The 13,000-nt window shown below is 33.3% G+C and overlaps 2 protein-coding genes across 2 annotated transcripts; one reads left to right on the top strand and one right to left on the bottom strand.

Annotated features, from left to right (window-relative positions):
* Window positions 1–750: 750 nt before the first annotated feature.
* Window positions 751–4,008, bottom strand: LOC125200486 (protein FAR1-RELATED SEQUENCE 5-like; the record flags this gene model as incomplete). Its single annotated transcript, XM_048098122.1, has 4 exons — window positions 3,963–4,008; window positions 1,598–1,857; window positions 1,057–1,484; window positions 751–893 (listed from the first exon to the last, which is right to left on the bottom strand). Coding segments are annotated over exons 1-4 (877 nt in total), but the record flags the coding sequence as incomplete, so codon positions are not given.
* A 5,685-nt stretch (window positions 4,009–9,693) lies between these two features.
* Window positions 9,694–12,992, top strand: LOC125200485. The gene is made up of 3 exons (XM_048098121.1): window positions 9,694–9,751; window positions 10,619–10,728; window positions 11,577–12,992. The coding sequence occupies exons 2-3, from the start codon at window positions 10,672–10,674 to the stop codon at window positions 12,984–12,986; spliced, it is 1,467 nt and encodes a 488-aa protein (XP_047954078.1). The 5' UTR covers window positions 9,694–9,751; window positions 10,619–10,671; the 3' UTR covers window positions 12,987–12,992.
* The last annotated feature ends 8 nt before the right edge of the window (window positions 12,993–13,000 follow it).

The following is a 13,000-nucleotide window of genomic DNA, read 5'->3' as shown; positions in this document are numbered from 1 at the left end:
AATGTATCTGATGATGATGAAGTATCTTCAAAGAAGAGACGTAGACGTGGCACGAAAAGGTGTGGATGTGGAGCGAGAATTAGTTTTAAGTTTTTTTCTGATTTTGGTGATAAGTATTACCTTGTGCATCAGTTTGTTGAGGAACACAATCATACTATGGTTGACAAAGATCATAAGAGATTTATGAAAGGTAATCGGAGTTTGAATGATGTTCATCACAAGTTTGTTGAAGATTGCACCAAAGCTAACATCGGTCCTACCTCTACTTTTAACTTATTAAAGGAGTTTTTCGGTGGTTATGATGTTGTTGGGTGTACGTTGACTGATGTTAGGAATTGTTCACGTGATATTAAAGAGAAATTAAAAGAAGTGGATGTGCAAATGATCCTAAATCAGATGCAAGAGAAGAAGAGAATTTGTGAAGGGTTTTTTTACAAATATCAATTATCACCTGAAGATAATAAGTTAATTAGCTTGTTCTGGTCTGACGCTGAGTCTCGGAAGCATTACCACATGTTTGGAGATGTTGTAGCATTTGATACAACATATTCAACAAACAGGTAGTTTATTTATTATACTTAGTAATTGACAGAGATAGTAGTTGACATGGTAGTTGACATAGCATACATTTGTACTTTGCATCATTTCTGATTTAATAGTTGACATAGCATATACCTATAATTGACATTATTGATGTTTTGTGTTGATGTATTTGTTCAATAGGTATCGTATGGTGTTTGGTCCATTTACCGGCAACACCCATGCATTCAACAAATACAGTGAAAAGCCATGAAAATGCATCACAATTCTCACCGGATACGAAACCAGCTCCAAACGCAATAGGACACCCATGATTGTCTTTCCCGGTAAATGGACCAAACACCATACGATACCTATTGAACAAATACATCAACACAAAACATCAATAATGTCAATTATAGGTATATGCTATGTCAACTATTAAATCAGAAATGATGCAAAGTACAAATGTATCATATGTCAACTACCATATCAACTACTATCTATGTCAATTACTAAGTATAATAAATAAACTACCTGTTTGTTGAATATGTTGTATCAAATGCTACAACATCTCCAAACATGTGGTAATGCTTCCGAGACTCAGCATCAGACCAGAATAAGCTCACTAACTTATTATCTTCAGGTGATAATTGATATTTGTAAAAAAAGCCTTCACAAATTCTCTTCTTCTCTTGCATCTGATTTAGGATCATTTGCACATCCACTTCTTTTAATTTCTCTTTAATATCACGTGAACAATTCCTAACATCAGTCAACGTACACCCAACAACATCATAACCACCGAAAAACTCCTTTAATAAGTTAAAAGTAGAGGTAGGACCGATGTTAGCTTTGGTGCAATCTTCAACAAACTTGTGATGAACATCATTCAAACTCCGATTACCTTTCATAAATCTCTTATGATCTTTGTCAACCATAGTATGATTGTGTTCCTCAACAAACTGATGCACAAGGTAATACTTATCACCAAAATCAGAAAAAAAAACTTAAAACTAATTCTCGCTCCACATCCACACCTTTTGGTGCCACGTCTACGTCTCTTCTTTGAAGATACTTCATCATCATCAGACACATTACCATCCTCAGATACATTAACATCAACATCCAACGAATCTACTGTATGAAATCCTTGTCTATTGCAAACAATATACTGAAAAATAATAACACCACCACTAGACCTATTTCCAAATCTTCGACAATCAAAACAACACTCCTGAGCATACTTTTCATAAAATGAAATTCCTTCCTCAAGAGAAGAAAATTTTTGACCTTCATAAGGCCTCAACTCAGGCTTGCAAATTGGAATAACAGACCCTACAACATAGAATATTTACCAAGGAACATAAATCATGTCAACAGATTTTCAAGTCATGTCAACAGAGAATAAATCAACAACATAACAGCTTTAGTTATCTCTAAAGAGGTGGCTGCACTCTTGTAAAATTCTTAGACAATTGTTATAAGTTATGTAAGCCAAAATATCAGAACAAGCTTCAAATTACCAGGATCAAAATGTCCAGTTTAATTAGAATACACCGATTGAAACACACGATGTCAACAGAATAATTAACAAGTACACATAAATCATGTCAACAGAGCATAAATCACCAACATAACACAACAAAATAATGTTAATGAAACAGAATGTCCACAAAGAGCATAACAACAACACAGAATATTTACCAAGGAACATAAATCATGTCAACAGATTTTCAAGTCATGTCAACAGAGCATAAATCACCAACATAACACAAAAAAATCATCTTAATGAAAATCAAACCAAACTACCTCCACCATTCATAAATCATGTCATCAGATTTTCAAGTCACGTCAACGCAAATCAAAAGACTTACGTAAATTACCCCTATAGTTATCTCTAAAGAGGTGGCTGCACTCTTGTAAAATTCTTAGACAATTGTTATAAGTTATGTAAGCCAAAATATCAGAACAAGCTTCAAATTACCAGGATCAAAATGTCCAGTTTAATTAGAATACACCGATTGAAACACACGATGTCAACAGAATAATTAACAAGTACACATAAATCATGTCAACAGAGCATAAATCACCAACATAACACAACAAAATAATGTTAATGAAACAGAATGTCCACAAAGAGCATAACAACAACACAGAATATTTACCAAGGAACATAAATCATGTCAACAGATTTTCAAGTCATGTCAACAGAGCATAAATCACCAACATAACACAAAAAAATCATATTAATGAAAATCAAACCAAACTACCTCCACCATTCATAAATCATGTCATCAGATTTTCAAGTCACGTCAACGCAAATCAAAAGACTTACGTAAATTACCCCTATAGTTATCTCTAAAGAGGTGGCTGCACTCTTGTAAAATTCTTAGACAATTGTTATAAGTTATGTAAGCCAAAATATCAGAACAAGCTTCAAATTACAAGGATCAAAATGTCCAGTTTAATTAGAATACACCGATTGAAACACACGATGTCAACAGAATAATTAACAAGTACACATAAATCATGTCAACAGAGCATAAATCACCAACATAACACAACAAAATAATGTTAATGAAACAGAAAGTGAACAAAGAGCATGGCAACAACACAGAATATTTACCAAGGAACATAAATCATGTCAACAGATTTTCAAGTCATGTCAACAGAGCATAAATCAACAACATAACACAACAAAATAATGTTAATGAAACAGAATGTCAACAAAGAGCTCATAACCCATACTTTTCCCTTGAAAGCTCACAACTGATTAAGAAAAAAGGGTTAAACAGTCTACACCTAAAGTATCCATAGATTCCAAACTCAACCATGTTTCTCAACCTTCTAAGTATTTATGGTCTTTTGCTTAGCCAATAACTAACTGATTTTTTTAAGTCAAGTTAAGGACTCTGATTATGGTCATATCATATGGACTTTTACATTCAAGAAAATCCAACCAAACATTGATCCACTAAGACTAACATTTATTTCCTCGGTCAAGAATTATTGAGCTGATTTCTCAAGTAGCTTCACATAAATCAGAAAATTACCCCTATAGTTATATCTAAAGACGTGGCTGCACTCTTGTAAAATTCTTAGACAATTGATATAAGTTATGTAAACCAAAATATCAGAACATGCTTCAAATTACCAGGATCAAAATGTCCAATTTAATTAGAATACACCAATTCAAACACACTATGTCAACAGAATATTTAACAAGTACACATAAATCATGTCAACAGAGCATAAATCACCAACATAACACAACAAAATAATGTTAATGAAACATAATGTCCACAAAGAGCATAACAACAACACAGAATATTTACCAAGTAACATAAATCATGTCAACAGATTTTCAAATCATGTCAACAGAGCATAAATCACCAACATAACACAAAAAATTCATGTTAATGAAAATCAAACCAAACTACCTCCACCATTCGTCGACGTAGACTCGGAATAAGATGAAGAATCCATCAAATAACACTTAGCTGTTGATTATGAACTGAAATCGAACCTGAAGATGAGAAAATAAAAAAAAAAAACTAATTAGGAACAAATTTAACTGGGCATCAACAAATAAAGGATAAAAACAGAATAAAAGTGGGTATAATCGACCGAAAAACGTCAAAATCAACAGAGAAATCCGTCGAACAGGTCGTCTATTTTTCGAAAATTGAATCGCAAATCAGGTATCGTTGAAATCGTTGAAACCGTCTGAGTCTAATTTTGCAAATCAATTGAATCATAAATCGTTAAAATAGATTCAATGAGAGATATGATTCAATCGTTAAATCTCACCAGAATCGCCGACGAAAAATAAAATCTGATGAAGAACCCTAAATTAAAACGGGAAAAGACAGTTTTACCCTTTCATATTAAATTAATCTAATAATATTTATTGTGTGGCAAAATCTGGACCACTCATTTAATAAAAATGAGTGGCTGATATTGCATCTCATTTCTCAATTAGCCTAAATAATCTCAATTGATCATGATCCTATATATATATATATATATATATATAATATATATATAGGGGAGCATTAAGGTCCTATTGCCCCCTTAGTGTCTATTTCCTTCTTAATATCAACCATTAGATTAGTAGGATGGACGGACTAGATGAAACATCACAAAATCATCCCGTGTTGCATTATTAGTCTCATTCTGTGCATTATACGGGTAAAATTGTAAAACAACCATGAATTAAAACGGAAGGAGCGAGATTTCAGCGGGATTTTCATAGACCTTCCATCTACTCACTCTCTCTCTCACTCCTCAAACCCACGATTCAACATCGTCTCCCCCATTTCCCCCTCCCCCCAATTTCCAAACCCTAGCCGCCACTCCAAGCCACCGGAAATCAACAACTACACGGAGAAGACGAATTCTGCCAGATCTTGCTCACTCGCTCGACGCAGCAACGTTTTAATCGGTGGAAGACTTGCAATCAACAACAAGGTAGGGTTCCTGATTTTGGGTTTTTCAATTGGGTTTTTCTTCATTACTAATTGATTGGTTTGCTAAATCGGAGCAACTACACGGAGAAGATGAATTCTGCCGGATTTTGCTCACTCGCTCGACGCAGCAACGTTTTAATCGGTGGAAGACTTGCAATTAACAACAAGGTAGGGTTCCTGATTTTGGTTTTTTCAATTGGGTTTTTCTTCATTACTGATTTATTGGTTTGCTAATCGGAGCAACTACACGAAGAAGACGAATTCTGCCGGATTTTGCTCACTCGCTCGACGCAGCAACGTTTTAATCGGTGGAAGACTTGCAATCAACAACAAGGTAGGGTTCCTGATTTTGGGTTTTTCAATTGGGTTTTTCTTCTCTGTTGTAACAAATTCATTATATATACCGTTTGTTACATTATTGAACTCTATCTGCTGCATCATTTAGGTCTGCCATTGTTGTAGATTTAATTTATGCTACATTATATGGACTTGTTGGTACATAACTGATTTGCATGAAAAATGTAATAGCATTTGGTACATTTTTTATGTTTTTCCTTGAATCATCTACTTCAACTTGGTTGTATTGAAGTTAATAGTTAATTACTGCTTTAAAATTGGGCATTGCTCGATTTTTTAGAGGAAATCTTATTGTGCATTATTCGATTGCTTTCGATTGCTTTATTCGATTGCTTTTGTACATTATTTGCTTGTTTTTGTACATTATTGTTAATGTCGTGTCTAATAATCCTGTTTATTATAATTGTAATGTACGACTATAGTTATTTAATGTATATTTCTTACTGAGTAATGTACGAATATAGTATTTTAATGTATGTTTTTCTGATTCTGTTTGTGATCAGAAGGGCCACCATGATTTGAGAAACTCTACAACACTGAAAGATATAGAAGCATACGTGGAAGAGAAAATATTGACATTTTTTAGTTTGTTTTCCAGATATATTGTTTTTTATACTTGCTTTAAGACGTACATTATTTAGTAGTTAAGTATTACATTGTTTTGGAGTTGTCCTACTTTATAATTTTATCTTTGCTATTATTATGTTATGAGTTTACTATATACGTTTGACCCATGGATTGGTGAACCCAAAAGGCATAAATTCAAGTTCCCTGTAACATTATTCTCTGTAATCTGTACATTATTCATTGTTACGAATGTACATTATTAGATACTATTTGTACATTATTTACTGTACCAAATCTAAATCAAACATTAAAAAACGAATTTAATTAATCATGTGGTGGTACTATACCCTAGCCCCATGGGTTGCTAAACCCAAGGGGAATGATTCAAACTCTCTGCCCTTTGTGATTGGTTCCGTTTGTGAGTGGGTACTACAACCTAGCCCCATGGATTGCTAAACTCAAAGGTCATGAATTCAATTTCCTGTCAACATTATTCTATTCAATTTGTACATTATTCACTGATCCGTGCACATTATTAGATAATATTGGTACATTATTTACTGTACCAAATCTTAAACGCCAAACATTATTTACTCGCCAAACATTAAATACTTACACAAGTACATTATTCTCTTCAATCTTTACATTATTCACTGCCCTTGGCGTACATTATTTAGTTCTAATTAGCCTAAACATTTATTCCCTGAAACACGTACATAATTCAAAAATGAATTTTGATGTATGGGTTAGTAATATGCCCTAGCCCTATGGATTGGTAAACCCTATGGGAATGACTCTAACTCCCTTCCCATAGTCAAGGTTTTGTTAGTGAGTCGGTACTATACCCTAGCCCCATGGATTGCTAAACCCTTTGGGGAATTGATTTAACTTCTGTCACACATTAAACCCATTGTAATGTACATTATTCAAAGACGGCGTATACATTATACAACTATAATCGTACATTAATACAATCTGCATTATACACTTAATATATTACATTATTTGTCGAAAGTTTGCAAACTGTAACTTACGAAAAGAAAACACGAAAATATGTAAATCAATGAACGAATTAATTAAATTACTTTCTTATTATTGAAAAAACGAAACCAATCGAGGAATACTTCCAGAATTCGGGTTTAGGCGAGAAACTACACCACCAGACGTGTTCAACGTAGAAAATCGAGTCAGTTATGTGAGAGAAGAAAGAGAAATCATTGTGTAATCATGAACACAAAATCAGAATCAATAATATTGAATTAAAGGAAAGAAAAGAGAAGAAAGATTGATTATGCGTGAGATTTGAGTCAATTACGTGAGAGAAGAAAGAGAAATTATGGGTGAGATTTGAGGGAGAATGTCTTCAACGGAGAATGTCTTTCTAATAAAATTGATGAAAAATTCTCAAACTCAAAATATATAAATTGGACTAAAACGACGAAATAAATGAAATTACTTTCTTCCATTGTTGACAAAACCGAAAGCAATTAAGGAATATTACAAGAGCTTCTCGAAAAAAAACTTGAAGAATAACTCAAAAATTTGCAGAAGAACGTCGAACTCCAGTGAATAAACCGTAAAGAAGGTAAAAGAAACAAATCAATAAAGAAAACAAATCATATTATATATTTACCAAAGTTAAAAGGAGTGAATTAAGGGAAGTAATTAACCGTCTAAAACTATCACTCCCAAAACTACCCTTTTTCTTATTAAAATAATAATTTTATTAATAGTAGAGGCATGAATCTAGGCCATCAGATCTTGAAATTTAATGGCTGAGATTGAGAAGGAAAAAGAACAAAAAATGTAAAAAGCATATGAATACATCCCTATATATATATATTAGGGGCTTTACTAAAATTTTTTATTGTTAACAAAATATACATATTTCCTCCGTTCGCGAAATATTGTTCATTTTTGCCATTTTGGTCCGTCTTTGTCGTCCACTTTGTTTTTTTTTTCTATTTTTATGGAGTCCACTTTCAACTAAATCATTACACTCACATTCTATCGTAAAACTAATATATAAATGTGGGATCCACATTCCATTAACTTTTTCCATTCACTTTTCTTCGAATTTCATAAAATCCGCACTGAAATGTGGACAACATTTTACAAACGGATGAAGTATATATAGTATATAAAATATACTTCATCCATCCTAAAAAAAAGATTAGTTTTACTATTTTGGGTCATCCCGAAAGTTAGAGTATAAATATGAAAGTTTTTATATTACTACGACTAATAATGTGGATTGTTAATGATGGACTCCACAATCCACTAATATTATTTCTACAGTCTTTTTCCTTTCTCTTGCTTTTTTTCATCTCTCTTATTTTACTAATTTCATATTAAATTTCTTGTCATTTACAAATTTATATATATATTTTTAGAACAAAAGAAATAAATATTAATAATTATTATAAAAATGCATACATATATTTCACATAAAACTAATCCAACACAAATTTAACTATTTTGAGAAACCCTTTTCAGTTCTCAATAGTCATTTGAATAAAACACGGTAGTGTCAGTTTAGGATACAATTTTTACTAGCTAGTGTTTCTACTGGATGGATGATAACTTTAAATTTAGTGACACTTTTTAAATTACTCCTATTTTAAATCTAAAAACATGCCACAGCCACATATTTAATGAATAAGTAGGCAATTGACAATTTTTAACTCTATTATTATTATATTCATTTTAAGTTAACAGTTTATCTTCTCCTTCTTCCCAATTCTACAGAGCGGCTATTGATGAAATGTAGATAGTTTTTTCTGTAAATTTAAATTTCAGCCCCTCCTTTCCATTAAATCTCCAACAATTAGACTTCAAAGACATCAATTTAGTGAGGGCTGAAGATACTTTTTAAAAAAAATTGAAATTTTTTACAATAAAAATATATTAAAAGGAAAAGTTTGGGAAGGGCTTAAGTCCCTCCCCTCTTGAACGTGTGTCCGCCAGTGCATGAGAGTGTCATAGGATGTGATTCACGAGGAAGAATTAATAAATGTTTTTTATTTGGGATGAAAGATCGTGTCATGATCAAAAAGAGATCATGTGTACGAATAATTAACTGGTAATTCAATAGATATAGTTGAGTGAAAGAAAATAATTCAAGAGAGAGTTATGATAAAGAAAATAAAATATATTATAAAAAAATATTATCACATATTATAATGTTTATTTATTTATTTTCAAATTTCCAATGCATTATATACCAAGTTAAAGAACTTCCATGGTCTTTTAAATTTCACGCATTTTTGTGTTGACTTTTTTGGAGCTCACAATGAGGTGTTGTTCCACAAGTTATTGTTTTTTTAATATTTTTTTAATATAGGACTATGTTATCGACTGATCATATGAAAGATATGCTTTGATAGTTTTAATTCATTATAAACACAGACAAGCAAGCATGTCCCAAATTAATGAATTAGTAAGAGATCAAATGCGAATCTTTTTGATTATTTAAAAAGTCAGACTAGCATATGCCCAGATAAATTAATTATTGAGTTCAAAGGCTGTAACCTATGCCCTGAATCATGAAAACAATGACTGATACAAATATTTTTAGGTACAAAGTTAATATTCACTATATTTTAAAGCCAACGAGATCTCACGGAAATAATTTTATTTATAAAAAAAGTCCAAATCCCATTACTATCCTTCCATATATAAAATAAAAAACATTATCATATATCCTTAAAAAATTTCATGTCTTCATCTATAAATAGAGTAGATGCATTTCTCTACAAAGACACACACAAACAAATTACTCAACTCAAATTGAGCTTTTTGGCAATTCAGCTTTTCAATCTTCCTCATCCTTTATCGTAAGTCTATACACATTATACACTATTTCCTATTTCATTTAAGTTTGTTAGTACTATTGTCTTGTTTATTGATTCCTACATATATATTTTTGTAAAGGCATGTTATATGAAAGTAGTAATCTATGCAATATATAAAAGGGGAGTTTTGGGGTATTTAGGGAAATATTCTTTTAAAATATATATTATTATTTTAATAAAACTGTTTTTTTTTTCTTTTGAAAGAAATGTAGTAATAGTAAATATTAATCTGCTATATTATACGGTTTCTTGATGGTTATATTAGTGGGTAATTATTTGAAGTTAGTGGGGAGTTATTTAAAGTTAATAGGGAGTTAATTGATGTGTTTATTTGGAATTTGATTTTATCTTGACGAAGTTCAGTTTGAAGTGCTTGCTTGAGATCAATCTTTTTAGAGCAATTTCTCAATGAGTTGTGGAGTTACCACTATGTTTGATCATTCAGTTCTTTATGTTGCATAATCACGGGTTCGAATTACTCATACAACTTATTATCATTGTTGAGTAGTGAGTACTGTGCATTATTAATTTGGATCATTCACTGTTTTCTTCTCATGAGCTCAATTGTGAACTTATTTGTATTCCCTATGTATTCGGAAGATCTTTTAGTCGTGATTAATATCTTATTTCCTGACATTCTGCCATTTTGAGCATTTTTTAAACTTAGAAAATGATTTCTTATTTGCTTTGATACCTTGGTAGTATTCTTTTTTGAATATTGAAATGTTGGGAAGAAGGATAGAAGAGAAACTCTGATATTGAAAATGAATAAGAAAAATATCAAAAATCAATTCAAATTTATGCAAATTTGGAGAAATCAATCACTGATGGATGGGAGGTCGTTTGAAGGATATTTGAGTGAGCAGCATTGATAGAATTGAGGTCGTTGGGCCAGGTTGAGAATGGAACTCCATCAACTCCGCCTCCTTATTGGGATAGTGATTACGGCAATGATGGAGGTGTGTCATTTATATTTTGTTGATATTTTAACAGGTGGTGTCCACAATCTGTTGATATGTTTCTGAAGTAGAAGTAGTTTCAGGATCCTTCAAAAAGAGTGATGCTTATTTAATTCACATTTTCATCTTAATACAGGTGAATAACTAAACATTGCAGTTTTATTATCATTAGTCACTGTTCATTTGGTCAGTTAAATGTTTCAAGTCCTAAACCATCTGATATATATGGAAAGCATGCATAGAAAATTGAAAAGTTTTCACAAATTAACAAAAGTGAACTTTGGAGCAATGCATTTGAGATTGCAGGCTACAAATGGTAAGATCTAATTTTGTTACTCATATAGTTTGTTATTTATATGGATTCTAATTTTATTTAGTTAATTTTAAATTGAAAATTAATATTTTAAAAATATATTATTTGTGCATAGCACAGGCGTGATACTAGTATTAATTAAATTAAAGTAGTTCTGTAGTTTGGTGCTTAGTGATTTATTATCTATATAATTGGAAAGTTCAGCAGGTGCAAACTCCATTTTTTCAAATAGGTAAAATACAGTGCCCTTTAATTTTAATCTTAATTTTATTGGCACTTTAATTACTTTTGTGAAGCTGTAATTTTTCGCAATCTCTTTTTTACCTTTTTAATTACATATTAGAATTCATGTCATTTATAAATTTTGTTTATTTTTTAAAGACAGGCGGAGCGAAGTATAATATCACCATTTCAAAGTCCACTCTCTCACTAAAAAAAATTATTAGAACTATAAAACTTGTAAAGTATGTGTATTATATTAACATACTATGATAGGGTAAAAATAGTGATGAATTTATGTTTCAAATTTTTGAAGAAAATGACAAGTGGTGCGCTTCCAAAATCCATCGCGCTCCAAGACGGCCCAGCAGACATATTTGCACAAGATGGTTCTTTTTTCTACCGCCATGGCACCAGTGACGTCGTTTCTGGCTACGAACAAAGTCAACCCGCCTACAGTCCCGCCACGAAGATCATAGTCGAGCAATCCACAGTCAACAACAAATACGTGCACCTTCGATTTTATATCAACAACAGATACTGGAGTAGAGATACACGAGACAACGCCATCGTAGCCATATCGAATCAGCCCATAGAAGACACCACGGACCCATCGTGCACGCTCTTCGAGCCCAACTTCCCATCCCAGAATGAGGTCAACTTCACTCACGTCCAGACCGGGTGGCGCGTGATAGTGAAAGAAGTAGTAGTACTCGATCGTCTCAGCTCCCGTCTGTACGTGGAAGAAAATAGCAGCGGCACGAACCTAGGGTTTGTGGATAGGGAGACGCTGATTATACTGCCTGATCATCCGATAGCATTCATTCACGGGAAGTACCTCAAAGCTTACGACGTCAACGGGAAGCGGCTGCAGTTTGGATCAGACAAAGCTACCGATAAAGAATCTCTGCACTCGCCGAGTATGATGTCTAACGGAATGGTTGTTATATCTTCAACCTATTTCGACTCCCTCTGGTGGGTGAATACGTCCAATGACTCTAACTGGATCTACGGCGGCGACTACACAACACAGGTCTCTCCCCGCGCCGCTATATTCAAGGTGGTCAAAATCGACGAAATCGCCATTGCACTTCTAAACCCCTCCGTCAACAAGTACTGCGTTCGATCAACGGACAACTGCCTAGCTGCCACGAGCGACGACATCACATCAGAAGCGATCATCTTTGTGGATGAGCTTGTCACGGAGAGGCAGATTCTCAACTTGGCGTATATATTAGCTGACCAAAGGATATATGGGGAGACACCTTTTATAGCAGGCACCACCACACTCACCAACGAGGAGGATGTGGACCTAATCATGCCTGTGGAGATCACCTATACAGATGAAAAGTCTTATACTTTTAGCCGCGGGGGTGGTCGATTGAATGCCAATGTGAAAAGCACCATCTCTACAACGCCATGGTTCATTTCGACCGGAAGACTTGTCATCCCTGGTGCTATTATTATAAACGAGGCGTTTGAGTGGGACACCGCCGATACTACTGAAACTGAAGTTACGGCTGTGGGCACGGTTTCTGTGCCCAAGAATAGTACGGTCACAGTTAGTTATGTTGGGACAAAGGGCATCTGCAGTATCCCTTTTACTTACACTAAAGCAGACAAGAGTGCTATCGATGGCCAAACTACGTATCAAAATCGTATCCGAGGTGGTATATACGAGGGAGTCAGCTATTACAACTTCAGCTTTCAAGTCGTCAACAACTAACTCTCTTATCTCAA

Source organism: Salvia hispanica, unplaced genomic scaffold (genome assembly GCF_023119035.1).
Source record: "Salvia hispanica cultivar TCC Black 2014 unplaced genomic scaffold, UniMelb_Shisp_WGS_1.0 HiC_scaffold_997, whole genome shotgun sequence".
NCBI classification, from domain to species: Eukaryota; Viridiplantae; Streptophyta; class Magnoliopsida; order Lamiales; family Lamiaceae; genus Salvia; species Salvia hispanica.
The sequence above is the reverse complement of the archived record's forward strand: the minus strand, read 5'-3'. Positions and strand labels throughout refer to the sequence as shown.